This window comes from Scyliorhinus torazame, chromosome 12 (assembly GCF_047496885.1).
Source record: "Scyliorhinus torazame isolate Kashiwa2021f chromosome 12, sScyTor2.1, whole genome shotgun sequence".
Lineage (NCBI taxonomy): Eukaryota > Metazoa > Chordata > Chondrichthyes > Carcharhiniformes > Scyliorhinidae > Scyliorhinus > Scyliorhinus torazame.
Window position 1 is genome coordinate 39,996,479 of NC_092718.1, and position 15,432 is coordinate 40,011,910.

The following is a 15,432-nucleotide window of genomic DNA, read 5'->3' on the forward strand; positions in this document are numbered from 1 at the left end:
GCAGTGGCTAATGGGGTACTGCAGGGATCGGTGCTAGGACCCCAGCTATTCACAATGTATATTAATGATTTAGATGAAGGAACTAAATGTAATATCCACACATTTACAGATGACACAAAGCGGTGTGAGAGGGTGAGCTGTGAGGAGGATGCAAAGATGTTTCAGTGTGATTTGGAGAAGTTGAGTGAGTGAGAAAATGCATGACAGATGCAGTACAACATGGACAAATGAGAGGTTATCCATTTTGTGGCAAAAAGAGGAAGGAAGATTATTATCGGAATGGCTCTAGATGGAGAGAGGGGAATGTGCAACAGGACCTGGGGGTCTTTATATACCAGTTGCTGAAAGTAAGCATGCAGATGCAGCAGGGGTAAAGAAGGCAAATGGTATGTTGGCCTTCATAGCGAGAGGATTCAAATACAGGAGCAGGAATGTCTTGCTGCAGATATACAGGGCCTTGGTGAGAGCACACCTGGAATACTGTGTGCAGTTTTGGTCTCCTTATTTGAGGAAGGATGTTCTTGATATGGAGAAAGTGCAGCAAGGGTTTACTAGACCGATTCCTGGGATTGTGGGACAGACTTATGAGGAGCAATTGAATTAGTTAGGATTGTATTTGTTGGAATTCAGAAGAATGAGGGGAGATCTCATAGAAATCTATAAAATTCTAATAAGACTAGACAGGGTAGAGGCAGGAAGGATGTTCCCAATGGCAGGGGAGTGCAGGAGCATGGTTCACAGTCTGAGGTTGTGGGGTAGACCATTTAAGACTGAGGGGGAGGAGAAATTTCTTCATCCAGAGTGGTGAGCCCTGTGGAATTCTCTACCAAGAAAATAGTTTCTTTCATCAAAACATTGATGGTTTTCAAGAAGGAGTTAGAGGAAAGTAAGAACAGGTTACTGAGCTGGATAATCAGCCATGATCATAATGAACGAGGGAGCAGGCTCAAAGGGCCGAATGGACTCCTCCTGCTCCTATTTCCCATGTCTCTACATTAATGGGACTGAAAGTTGATAAATCCCATGGAGTTGATGATCTACATCCTAGAATGTTGAAAGTGATGGTTATAGATATAATGGATGCACTTGGTGGTCACCTTTCAAAATGTTATAGATTCTGTGATCACTCCTGCAAACTGAGATTTCAGATTTCCAGCATCTGCAGTATTTTTTTTTTTTTGCAAATTAACTTGATCCTCTGCACCCTGCCGCCTTCCTCTCTCAAAAAAAACCTTAAATCAACTCTCTTCAACCATATCTTCCGCACGTTGGTGATAAAAGGGCAGAATGTTAGACCAGAGCCATACCGCAAGTGCAGGTTTCCATTTCGATTTCTAAGCTGAGCAGATACGGTCGTCGCCGAGGCTGTATTTTGCAGTCAGTGCAAGTTAAGTATTTCAAAGAATTTATTTAAATAGTAAGACTAGAAATTAGAATTGGATTGTGATCTTCCAGCTTTGTCAAGCTTAGTTATTTCTGTTTCAAAATGGCAGGATAAACAGAACTTCACAAGTCCGTGGTCAATGGATTATGATAAATTAATATGACATCACCAAATCAAATTAGTTTCTTCCTGTAGTGGATGATGCAGAGACCTTGGAAACGATTCAGAAGGTTGATTCCCAGCTTAAACAACCCTGAGTTATTCTCATAGGCTTAAAAAGGTGGGTTCATATGCTAGAACCACAGCTTGCATCTTAATAGCAGCTTTAAAACATTAAAAGGTCCCAAAGGGTTAAGAATGATATCCAACGAGTTTGCCCAGCAAGCTATACAAGGAGGCCAATTTAGCTCAGTTGGCTGGACAGCCGGATTGTGATGCAGAGCAAGGTCAACAGTGTGGGTTCAATTCCTGTACCGGCTGAGGTTACGCATGAAGGTCTCTTGCCCCTTGCTTGAGGTGTGGTGATCCTCAGGTTAAATCAGGTTAAGTCAGCTCTCCCCCTCAAAGGGGAAAGCAGCCGATGGTCATCTGGGGCAACTTTACTATTTACTTACTATTACTATACAAGGAGGTAATAAGACAAAAGCTTGATCAAGGCAGCAGGTTTTGAAAACTGTCTTAAAGGAGAGAAGTACAGTAGTTTTGAGAGGAAATTCCAGACATGAGAACCTAGTAAAACATGACAGACACATGCTTAGAGTATCCAGAATTTTGCTGTAGATGTGAATAACTTGGGTGCAAACAGGCTTCGCTTACAGCTAGCCTGCTATTCTAGTAGACAGATTTTGAAAAGGAGTGAAAGCAACAGAGTTGTTGTGATGGGAGACTTTAACTTCCCTAATATTGACTGGGACTCATTCTAGGGACTTGGATGGGGCAGAGTTTGTAACGAGCATCCAGGAGGGCTTCTTAAAACAATATGTCGATAGTCCAACTAGGGAAGAGGCTGTACTGGACCTGATATTGGGGCCCGGCCAGGTGGTAGAAGTTTCAGTAGGGGAGCATTTTGGGAACAGTGACCACAATTTAGTAAGTTTTAAAGTGCTGGTGGACAAGGATATGAGTGATGTGCTAAATTGGGGGAAGGCTAATTATAACAATATTAGGCGGGAACTGGAGAACATAGATTGGGGGCGGATGTTTGAGGGGAAATCAACATCTGACATGTAGGAGGCTTTCAAATGTCAGTTGAAAGGAATTCAGGCCGGCATGTTCCTGTGAGGAAGGGTAAATATGGCAAATTTCGGGAACCTTGGATAACGAGAGATATTGTAGGCCTTGTCAAAAAGAAAAAGGAGGCATTTGGCAGGGCTAGAAGGCTGGGAAAAACGAAGCCTGTATGGAATATAAGGAAAGTAGGAAGTAACTTAAGCAAGGAGTCAGGAGGGCTAAAAGGGGTCACGAAAAGTCATTGGAAAATAGGGTTAAGGAAAATCCCAAGGCTTTTTACACGTACATAAAAAACAAGATGGTAGGCAGGGAAAGGGTTCGCCCACTGAAGGACAGGGGAGGGAATCTATGTGTGGAGCCAGAAGAAATGGGTGAGGTACTAAATGGATACTTTGCATCAGTAGTCACCAAAGAGAAGGAATTGGTGGATGCTGAGTCTGGAGAAAGGTGTGTAGATAGCCTGGGTCACATTGAGATCCAAAAAGACGAGGTGTTGGGCGTCTCGAAAAATATTAAGGTGGATAAGCCCCCAGGGCCTGATGGGATCTACCCCAGAATACTGAAGGAGGCAAGAGAGGAAATTGCTGAGGCCTTGACAGAAATCTTTGGATCCTCACTGTCTTCGGGTGATGTTCCCGAGGACTGGAGAATAGCCAATGTTGTTCCTTTGTTTAAGAATGGTAGCAAGGATAATCCAGGGAACTACAGGCTGGTGAGCCTTACGTCAGTGGTAGGAAAATTATTGGAGAGAATTCTTCAAGACAAGATCTACTCCCGTTTGGAAGCAAGTGGTCATATTAGCGAGAGGCAGCACGGTTTTGTGAAGGGGAGGTCATGTCTCACTCACTTGACAGAGTTTTCCGAGGAGGTCACAAAGACGATTAACGCAGGTAGGGCAGTGGATGTTGTCTATTTGGACTTCAGTAAGGCCTTTGACAAGGTCCCTCATGGTAGACTGGTACAAAAGGTGAAGTCACACGGGATCAGAGGTGAGCTAGCAAGATGGATACAGAACTGGCAGGATTTAGATCATTTGGAGACTTGGGCGGCGATATGGCAGATGGAGTTTAATCCGGACAAATGTGAGGTAATGCATTTTGGGAGGTCTAATACAGGTAGAGAATATACAGTGAATGGTCGAACCCTCAAGAGTATTGACAGTCAGAGAGATCTAGGTGTACAGGTCCACAGGTCACTGAAAGGGGCAACACAGGTGGAGAAGGTAGTCAAGAAGGCATACGGCATGCTTGCCTTCATTGGCCGGGGCATTGAGTATAAAAATTGGCAAGTCATGTTGCAGCTGTATAGAACCTTAGTTAGGCCACACTTGGAGTATAGTGTTCAATTCTGGTCGCCACACAACCAGAAGGATGTGGAGGCTTTAGAGAGGGTGCAGAAGAGATTTACCAGGATGTTGCCTAGTATGGAGGGCATTAGCTATGAGGCGAGGTTGAATAAACTTGGTTTGTTCTCACTGGAACGATGGAGGTTGACGGGCGACCTGATAGCGGTCTACAAAACTATGTGGGGCATAGACAAAGTGGATAGTCAGAGACTTTTTCCCAGGGTAGAGGGGTCAATTACGAGGGGGCATAGGTTTAAGGTGCAAGGGGCAAGGTTTAGAGGAGATATAAGAGGTAAGTTTTTTTACACAGAGGGTAGTGGGTGCCTGGAACCCGCTGCCAGAGGAGGTGGTGGAAGCAGGGACAATAGTGACGTTTAAGGGGCATCTTGATAAATACATGAATAGGATGGGAAGAGAGGGATACGGACCCCGGAAGTGTCGAAGATTTTAGTTTAGACGGGCAGCATGGTCGGCGGAGGCTTGGAGGGCCGAAGGGCCTGTTCCTGTGCTGTACTTTTCTTTGTTCTTTGTTCTTGTTCTAGTACCCAATACAGATTTGTTTTACTCAGTGGTTTGCTTAACCACATGTTCAGCGGTTAATGTTAATAATAATCACTTTGTTTTAAATTTAGAGTACCCAATTCATTTTTTCCAATTAAGGGGAAATATAGTGTGGCCAATTCACCAACCCGGCACATCTTTGGGTTGTGGGGACGAAACCCACGCAAACACGGAGAGAATGTGCGAACTCCACACGGACAATGACCCAGAGCCGGGATCGAACTTGGGACCTCGGCGTCGTGAGGCAGCAATGCTAACCATTGCCCATGTTAATAATAATCATGAAACCAAACATTTAACTCCATGGCTAGAAAATATATGCCCTTTTATTTAAAATAGAGCTTCACTGGTTGGAACCTAGCCAAACTGTTCTCAAGATCCCTACACATATTTGGCTCTAACTAAACACAAATGGGCTGGGCTGATATTACCTCCACAGAACAATGAGACTGGAAAATTGTCTATTGCAGAAATCTATGATTTAGGTTTTAAAAATTAAGGGTCCCCTTTAAAATAAAAACACTTAGAGGCGCCTTGCCCCCAGATCACTGCAGTCATTTCATGCAATATTTTAACTCACATTAGAAAGTTGCCAATGTTTGGTTAAACATTAAATTACAGCAGACAATCAACACAATCTTTGTATTTAATTTTATAAAGATATTTACTGAATTATTGAGTTTTATTTTTCACGGCTGAATTTAAAATTTTGCTGCAATAGTTCTGAAAATATATTTATTTGTTTTTTAAATTTAGAGTACAGAAATCATTTTCTCCAATTAAGGAGCAATTTAGCGTGGCCAATCCACCTAGTTTGCACATTTTTGGGTTGTGGGGGCGAAACCCATGCAAACATGGGGAGAATGTGCAAACTCCACACGGACAGTGACCCAGAGCCGGGATCGAACCTGGGACCTCGGCGCCGTAAGGCCGCAGTGCTAACCCACTGCGCCACCGTGCTGCCCCCCTGAAAATATGTTTTTTTTTTTTTTTTAAATTTATAGTACCCAATTATTATTCATTTCCAATTAAGGGATAATTTGGCGTGGCCAATCCACCTAACCTACACATCTTTGGGTTGTGGTGGTGAAACCCACGCATATACAGGGAGAATGTGCAATCTCCACACGGACAGTGACCCGGGGCCGGGATCGAACAATGGCCTTCAGCGCCATGAGGCAGCAGTGCTAACCACTGTGCCATCGGGCTGCCCTATAGCTCTGAAAATATAAATGTGAGACCAGTCGAAAACATTTGAACCAAGAATGCAGAATTACTTTGCAGTATCTGTCCCAAGCATCTCTATCCCTGAACTACCTATTCTTGCAGAGAACGCTCAAAGTTTACTTACCTTTTAACTATAGTAAAAACAACTCATTATTCCCACATGTATTTCAAATCAAAGAGGTTAACAGTCAAGTTGTTACTGTTAAAGTTGGTCTTTTTAAAAGGTTATGCACTGCTGAATTCCTATTTTCTTACTCTTGTCCATTTCATCCATTACTTTTTAATGTTTAATGGAATAGCTTTCATTTATTATTTGGCGCCCACATTCCTCCTGCTCTCCGGCTGGAATGGATTATTCTCTTCATAGATCCAGAAATACATCTCTCAAGTAAATCAAAACCGTTTGTAGCTCAAACCCTGATTACGATCCATTTCATCTGTGGTTTTCATGCATGACAACGCTACATTACCACCCCCAGCCCCGCACCCCCCCCACCTCTCAACCCCACCGTCGCTAATTAAGGTGAATCAGAACCCAATTTTTAACCCTCAGCCTACCAATCCATCACAATACAATGCAAATGGCTATCCAAACTGGAAATTCCCACTTTTAATTTCCAAAACTATATGGTGAGGTATTCCAAGGTGACAGTCATGCAGAGATCTAGAATAGTTGCAACCACACATGATTTAGGCGAAAGAAAACTGAAACATGTTAATTATTTACAAGTTGCTGCTCTGGAGGTTCCATTCCAAATCACTTGTTGCGATGCCCGAAATATTAACTTTGACCCATAAGACATAGGAGCAGAAGTAGGCCATTCGGCCCATTGAGTCTGCTCCGCCATTCAATGAGATTATGACTGATCTAATATGATAATTCTCATGAAAAATGAAATGAAACTCACTTCTTGTCACAAGTAGGCTTCAAATGAAGTTAATGTGAAAAGCCCCTAGCTGCACGTTCCGGCCTTATACCAATAACTCCCGATTCCCTTACTGATTAAAAAATCTGCCTACCTCAGCCTTGAACACACATTACTCTACGGTAAAGAATTCCACAGGTTCCTCCTCATCGCTGTCTTAAATGGGTGACCCTTTACCGTAAGATTATGCCCTCTTGCTATCTTACATCTAAACATTGTTGACAAAGTTGGGTAAATGGTAGAAACCAATTATTCAAGTTCTTTTTTATATATATATATATATATTTTTTCAATCTGTGTACATAACTGTAAATATACTAAGTTCAAAAACCCAATAAAAAACATTTATTAAAAAAAAGTTTTAAAAAGCCAATTGATCTGGCATGACGCCTCCAGTCTTGCGCCCAAAAATATAAACATGTAATTTTTGGCCTGGGAGGTGGTGGAGGTTCCCACCGCTCTATGTAGGGGGAGGTCATGATTTGGTTTCTTCTGTTCCGCCTTCCTAGCATATTAATATAAAAGGTCAAAAGTGAATGTGCATACAGCAATCCGCAATATGTCACAATGTGATAAAGCCTAGAGGCAGAATTCTCCCAAGCCCTCGCCAGTATGTTCAATGGTGGTGGTTTTCGGGGGGGTGGGCCCAATAATCCAACCGGTCTTAATTTTTCAGCAGGATCTTCCCCTAGGGACTACTATGGCAGATCGGGAAACCCCCTGGAGGGCAGCCTGAAACACATTGTATCCCACTAATGGGATACAGATGAAGGCCCGGCCAGCGTCAGTGCCAGCGGGAAACCACACCAGTGCAAAATATGTCTGGAATAACGTGACGTCCAGATGTCAAGACTCACCAGAACAATGCCTGGGGCTACCTCCAAAGTGCAGGATGGAGACCGACAGCAACCGTGGACCTCAGAACAGCACCGCAATATGGCACCCGGATAGGATGGCAGACGACACATCATCAGGCCTGCCCCGCCACGCAATACAACACAAAATGCCCGGTTGCATAATTAATGAAGTCAGGGCCGGAAAATTTGGCCGTCTTTTCCTTCCGCAGCAGGAAACACCCAGCCAAGGGAACTAGTCTCCAAGATAGGAGAATTCCGTCCTAGTTAATCAGTTTTAGTCATGTAGTTTGAGAGTTAAAATATTAACTACGAAACCAAGGATAAATCCTCAGTTCCTTCTTTTTAATAGTACCAGGAGATCATTCACATCCATCTGGGAGGGCAGGGAGGACCTTAATCCGAGGTGTAGGGCTAGATTCGCCTGTTCAAGTCTCTGGAGATGACATGGGTAGAGTGCTCTTTCGAAGGGTCAGTGCATACTCGATGGGCCAAATGGTTTCCTTCTGCACTGTAGGGATTCTATGAAACCAGCCAACGGATTTAAGAACAAATTAGTGTATGATGATCAGTATCACCGGTGATAAGATTAATCTTATTCTCTGATGAAAACTTGGGTGTGTATGGCCTTTTGGCTAAGATTAAGCGTAGGATCATGCCCAAGATCAGGTGTAATGTCTAAATCTCGTCAGATTGGATCTTGTTTGTCTCTCTTGTGGGGACCACAAATTGGACTCAATTTGAATTTGAATTGTTTTTTGCAGCAAGAAAGGAGATGGATTAAGGGCTTGCCCCATCCGCTCTACACATTGGCTTTGAAAATGGAATAAGATTATTTTTAAAAAGAAAACATGGTGGGTATTGAAATTATTGAAACTACCCTTGCACAATTGTACTTTCCTGAATCCATCCAGGATAGCAATGTATTTATATCTTATATCTTTCAAGTGGCATAAATAATGTGGTGGTGAACTGCCTCTTCTGACTGGTCAACGATGTACCTGAACGTCCACCTTAGAACAACAATCTGTATGAGCGTTTCTTGTTAAAAAGACAAACTTTAAATATAAATATGTATTAATTACCAAGATTTATTCACATCTTGTTATCACCGAGGGGTCTATGCGGTGGCCTAATCATACCATACAGCGACAAGGTCAAATAATATGTCAATTATTAAGAATTCATTAAAGCAATTCAAACACAAATGTGCCCACAGGTCATATTTATCCTAAATTAAAGAATGATTAAGTGTCAGAATACAATAAAAATTGCACATCGAGTGAATGGGCATTGTAATTATCCTTTTAAATTTGGAATATGAAGTTAAGTACAGTCCTGCAGCATTAGACAGCATGTCTTAGAGTCAGTTCATCTTCCAAGAACAAGAAAACATTCCACGATCTGAAGGTCAAGTCAGTTGTTAGGATTTGAATGTTAGCATTTATTTCCTTTCTTACATAAACTGATTAGTTCTCCTCTGAGTTTATTTATTCAGCTTCGCCACTGTATAACCACTGTGCCGGTCAACGCTAGGGGAACCTGAGTCAGCGAAAACAGAACAAGCTTAAACCAGGCAAAGCTAATGACATTTTATTTTCTGTTCGGACTAGTGGGATCTCATTTCCACACTCTAATTTAGCTGCCTCCAACACCTGGTATCGCTGGTGGAGCAGGTGCAGAGTAATCAGTGTGGATCTCATCGGAGAGAAACCAGTGACGGGGAGGCTGATCTTCCCTTTATTTCACCATTGCCGTGGTAACATCCTTACATCTCACAGCACCAAGAATACAAGAGTGCGATGCTGGATCTTTTTCATATTAATAAGTGGATGTTTACAAGATGCCAGGGGGGGGGGGGTTGTCAGGGGAAGAAGGGTAAGCCCCCCACCACGTGCATGGGAGTGATATGTTGTGCAAGTGAGATAGTAAGGACGGGTGGAGAGGGAGGGAATAAACGGAAGACATGAAAGAGTTAGAAGAAGAGAGCGATTTCCGGGCAAGTAACGGGCAGCAAGACGTGTCGAGTAATGTACACAAAACAAAAACGATTTCATTCGCAAATCTAACAGGATAAGAGCGTTGTAAATTAATGCGATTAAACAATGATTTCATGTTCTCTGCAGGAAAATTATCAATTCAGATGTTGCTCAGTCGCATTCAGCTGAATATAGAGATTAGACGAATATTGAAAGATAGTCATTCCCAACTAATGTAAAATAGTTTGTAACCCGAAACCTCCCTGTTAAGTTTCCTGGGCTGTTGCTTTACATCTTATGCACATATTTCTGGCGTTTATGTGACTTTGTACGTGAATTAGCTCCCGATTTTGCTTACAAAATGACAATATTAACTCAGACAGTGAAGCACTTTGAAATGCCCTGCGGAGTTGAATAAAATTTCATTAATACATGCATTTCCTTTCTTTAACCGGCTGCATATTCTGGGCAGGGCTCTACACAATGCACTGCATGAATTATAAGCCCTTCAGTACTAAGCTGATTAGATTTCATGCACTTGTTGTGTATTTTACATACCCCATTTATTATACAAGTAATTTCCTTCTGACAGCAGTGTTAAACTACTGAAAATTATTCTCACCAGCAGAGGCATGCAGACAGTACGGCTAAAACTGAGGAAGCTACAACTGAAAAAAAGTGTAAGTTTACGAGATGCTTACCAGCATGGAGGTTCAGAAGTAGCAACTATGGGTCAGAAACTCGGGGGCTATAAGCTTAACAGCTCCATCTCCAACCCATGCTCGTCTCCAGTCAGACTCTGACACTGGAACAGAGCCGTACAAAATTACACTATTTCTCCTTAATTTTATCTATTTTGTGTCACCTGTAAACAATCATTTAATGCATGGGGAAACTTTAAACCAACCACCTTTTGCATGCTTTCGTAACTCCATTTACTCTGGGATATTGCATACCTGCACGAGCAGGGCCTCAGCTGAAAGGCTCATTTTACCCCCCAGCATAAGGAACAATCGAGGCAAGTCGCAAGATGTATTTAAGGAAACACTTGATAAGTACATGAGGGAGAAAATAAACATGTTGACTGGGCGAGATGGATTAAGGTGGGCAGAGGCTCATTTGGGGCACACACACCAGCAGAGACGCGTTGGGTGTTTCTCACAGGAACAGGCTAAGTAAATTCTATTATAATTGATCAGCCAATGCCTAACATTTATTATCTGCTGGGCTTCACAATACAGATTATCAGGAAGTATGCCCGTGGGAATCAACATTTAAGCTTTTTCATTAACATATTAGCATATCAAAATACCCAGTCTCCTCAATTTCAATGGGTCCCATCTAGACAAGCTAGCCCCGAGTTCACAGGTTGTTTTTCAATGAGGTGAAATTCCATTTGAAAACTAATTTAGCTTGAGATGCTATAGAGCCAAATATAAATCCACTCAGAGCCTAAGTAAGCCTATGAGCATTGCCGCTAACAAGAAAATGTTGAGACATCTAATTTCAACATAGAATGCATATTTAGATCATGAATCTCAACAATGAGTACGCAATCATTTTGGATGGAATGATGGCATTAGAAAGAAATAGGTAATGAAAAATATAATCTCGGGCGGCACAGTGGCGCAGTGGTTAGCACTGCTGCCTCACAGCACCGAGGATCCAGGTTCAATCACGGCCCCGGGTCACTGCCCATGTGGAGTTCGCATATTCTCCGTGTCTGCGTGAGTTTCACCCCCACAACCCAAAGATGTGCAGGGTAGATGGATCGGCCACGCTAAATTGCCCCTTAATTGAAAAAGAAGTATTGGGCACACTTAATTTTCTGGAAAAAAAAGTGTAATCACACATCAGGGAAGGTGCAAAATAATCTTCAAATTACAATCTAATACAATCCACTTTTAAAGAAATTGTTATTTCTCTGAAGCAAAAGCATCAACTCAACATGTGAAGTCAGAAGAAATGGAAAGCCTTTTCCATAATTTCTCAATTTAAAACCGATCAGTGATGGGGGTTATAAAGGACTCGTTTAATCATATGCCAGAAAGATCAAATGACAAAAACATGATGTAAAATTCTGTAACTCATGCATACATTTCCCCCCCTAAGATTTGGCTACTAATCAAGGGAAAGAACAGTTCTTTAATGATGCATGAAATCAGTTGGATAGATGTTGGCTTCACTTGATTTTTTAAAAAAACACCAACCAATTTGGTCATTCTGTAGGAGTGAATAAATTGTTTTGCCTTTGATATTTCAAAACAATATTATACAGGAACAAAAAGCTCCAGTGCTGTGCTCTAAGAAGTAATTCAGTCTTACGACATATTAAGTGGGTGCAATTAGTTGGTATTTTTGGCTTTGGGGCTTCTATCTGTCGGAACGTCCCCACACAAAAGCAGTCAGTGAAAATGGAGATAGCTCGTACACTGTAATGGAGCTAAATGTTTGGCTTTCAAGTCTGTTACATCACTTGTAGACTGGACAAGCTGAAATAAATACGGCATCAATGACAGCGATTCTCTTCAGCAATTCACACCAGTTTACACCAGCTTTATTCAAACATTTATGTAACCTATTATTACTAGGGGACTTAAAACTACACCCAAGATAGTTTAAGTGCAAACGTGATATGATCTGGGACAGCACTTATGAACCAAAAAGGCTACTGATCCCGAAATTGAGGAATCCGATTCCACTCTCACACTATTTTACTCTGCTGCAAGTAAAGAACTGGTTCCAGGCTAACGCAGTGCCGAGCAGCTTGTGACGCGCTCCACAATGATGTAACCTTGCACAATGATACTTTCTGAAGAACGCGGAGCAGACTGAGAATACAGAGGCCCATTTGATTCTCCACACGCCTGCAGAAAAACAATGCTATTTGGAATTTCCATTCCGAGAGTATGAAGGATGACAAAACCAAGTGGTACGGATAGAGTTAAGGTACAGTTCAGTCATGATGCAACTGGATGACAGAACATTCTCAAGGGGTTGAATGGCCCACTCCTGTTTCCACGTGAGTATTTTAATCAAGCAGCTTTCGATAGTTACGCGAATTCATTCGGGGAGAATTGGAGCTGGTGAATTTGGTTACATCTCACAAAGTCGGCAGCAAGCTGCTTGGAACAAAGTCATTTATACAGTATTAATGAGTGAGGCCACTAGCAGGAAATCTGGGTTGTTTCTGGCTGCTATGGCAGTCAAATACTTATTAAAGTCATTCACTGACACTGCCTGTTGCAAAATATATCATGAATTATAAACAATGGATTGTACATTTTTAATAATTGGCAACTCTGCACATATCCCAAATACACACACAATACAACTGTAAGCTTTACTGCATAATTCATAAGGGGGGGGAAATCAATCTAATTGGTAGCATTCTAGACCTCTAATGCAACATTAACGCCCTGAAAATGAGATAGCTTTTGGAGGAAATGCTGTCCCAATGATTTACTTTTGCCTACATTTCATTCTTTGCTGGCTTGTCTTTATAATTATACCTTGTGTGAAACAAATTCTCATGCTGCAGATTGGAGAACAACTCCAACAGACCAAATTATTTCAACAACATCCAATCTGTTACTGTAACTGACTTGGTTACCTGTTCTCTGTCTCTACTGATGCGATCTGTTAGAAGGTCTGAATTGCTTCTCTCCTCGTCCAGTTCCATCACCATCTCTGCCAATTTATCCTGCAAACATAAATCAGGTTGAGGTGGATAGTGGCTCGGAAATAACATCCTCTGTCCTCATAAAACTGCTTTCACCTATTGTACAGGTATGATGCATTATACATAGATACATAGCAGATAGGAGCAGGAGGAAGCCTTTTGGCTCTTCACGATCATGGCTGATCATCCAACTCAATAGCCTAATCCTGCTTTCTCCCCATAGCCTTTGGTCCCATTCTCCCCAAACGCTATGTCTCGCCACCTCGTGGATATATTCAATGTTTTAGCATCAACTACTTCCTGTGGTAATGAATTCCACAGGCTCACCACTCTTTGGGTGAAGAAATGTCTCCTTATATCTGTCCGATTTGCTTCAACAATGTCTGTTAGTGTACAAATGTGCTAGGTATAAAATTCTTTCGAACAGAGATGCAGAATAACTGAGCCAACACTGCATTGTACAGATCTCTGGTTTTTCAAAGACGAAGCAGATGTTTTTAATCAATTAATGGAAGTCCTTTTTCATAACATGCTCCTAATGATATAAAGGTCACACTGCATTAACATTCATAATGTTAACACTTTAATTGTTGATGCATTCACAAATATTGGAATTATTTTTATTTTATGTTTGATCAAACCCAATTTTTGAGGATTTCAACCTCAATGCGTATTTCGTGCTTTTAGTTTTTGAACGGCCATTCCACGAATCCATAAGAAAATAAACCAAGAAATATTCAATTATCCTTTGAAGGCGAAACCTATTTTTTGGGGGGAGGTCAATTCAACTTTTGATCACAGTGAACTTTCCGACCGTTTTAAAATTAGTCATACAATCAGCTGCTCCGCTCTGAGCCGTGCTGTATTCAGATCTTCCACGTAAGAATTATGAACAAAATGTTTAGGATGTACATTTTTAAAAAAATTTAGAGTACCCAAATTTTTTTTTTCCCAATTAAGGGGCAATTTAGCATGGCCAATCCACCTGCGCTACACATCTTTTTGGGTTGTGGGGGTGAGACCCAAGCAGACATGGGGAGAATGTGCAAACTCCACATGGATAGTGACCCAGGGCCAGGACTGAACCTGGGTCTTCGGCGCCGTGAGGCTAACCATTGCGCCAGCGTGCCGTCCGAAGATGTACATTTGATCGCTCATTTTCATTCACCTCCATTTGCTTGATCTGCCGTATTCGATCATCCTTTAAGTGCATTTTACTTTCGAGGTCGAGCTCTAGGTCATTGACTTTCTGCTTCAGTTGCTGACTCTTCAGAGCTGCTTCATCTCGCTCACGGCAACAGCCTTCCAACTCCTCTCTCACTTGCCGCATCTGATCCAAAATACATCAGGCCATATTAACAGGTTATTAAAATAGAAACTGTGAATGCTGAAAATCTGTAAAAAGCCAGAAATTCCTGGTCTGCACAACAATGCTAATTTTTGTAAAATCAAATACGGTATTATTTAAAGCATTTTATGCTTTGAATGCAGATTATTTTAATTCCAGTTAATTTGGTGATTATCACCATATTAATAAACTTAAAGAAAGCTTTCCCCTGATTTCATAAGTTACTTATATTCTTACGATAATAAAGCTTTGTAAACTAAATATGCATGCATATGTATCAACCTTGGTCTTGAGCCAGGAGCTGATGGGTTCGAGCTCCACTTCAGAAGCTTCAGCACATAGTCTAGACGGACACTCCATGCAGCACTGTGGGAGTGCTGCACTGCCAGAGGACCATCTCTTGTTGAGGCCTTAAAGCAAAGCCTTTCCTATCTTCTTTGCCAAGCATAAACAATCCAATGACACTATGCAAAAGTGCAGGGAGTTTTCCCTGTGTCTTGACCAACATTTACCCCCTTGAATACCACCAAAAACAGATTAACTGTAATTCATCTAATCATTGTCTTTTAGGACCTTCCTGGGTACAGACTGGCCGCATTCCCCTGCTGTTGCCCTCGCGAGGCAGCATCAAATGCATTCCCAGCAAGATTCCCTTCTTCCTCAGTACACCTGCAGCCAGTGGGGTGATAGATGCAGCCACAGCCAAAAGACAGTGCTCTCAATATCCATTTAATAGTAAAGATTTTCCAAATTCAGACAAATAACATCGCCAAGAATGTCTCGTAGTCAGTCACAATTATTCAGAGCTTTACCTACATATTGAGTTGGGTATCCCTGTAAATGCTGCTGCTCCTGTCGCCTGCTTCCCAAGTCAGAGTTTTACAGCACAAAAAGAG

The 15,432-nt window shown here is 41.8% G+C and overlaps 1 protein-coding gene across 2 annotated transcripts in view; it reads right to left on the reverse strand.

Annotated features, from left to right (window-relative positions):
- The window catches only part of cgnl1 (cingulin-like 1), a 191,908-nt gene that overhangs the window by 29,342 nt on the left and 147,134 nt on the right, over positions 1-15,432 (reverse strand). For both annotated transcript variants that reach the window (XM_072470717.1, XM_072470718.1), the window contains exons 13-14: positions 14,357-14,518; positions 13,120-13,209 (exon numbers count right to left, since the gene is read on the reverse strand). In XM_072470717.1, the coding sequence (XP_072326818.1) occupies positions 13,120-13,209; positions 14,357-14,518 (252 nt within the window). The remainder of the gene's footprint in view (positions 1-13,119; positions 13,210-14,356; positions 14,519-15,432) is intronic.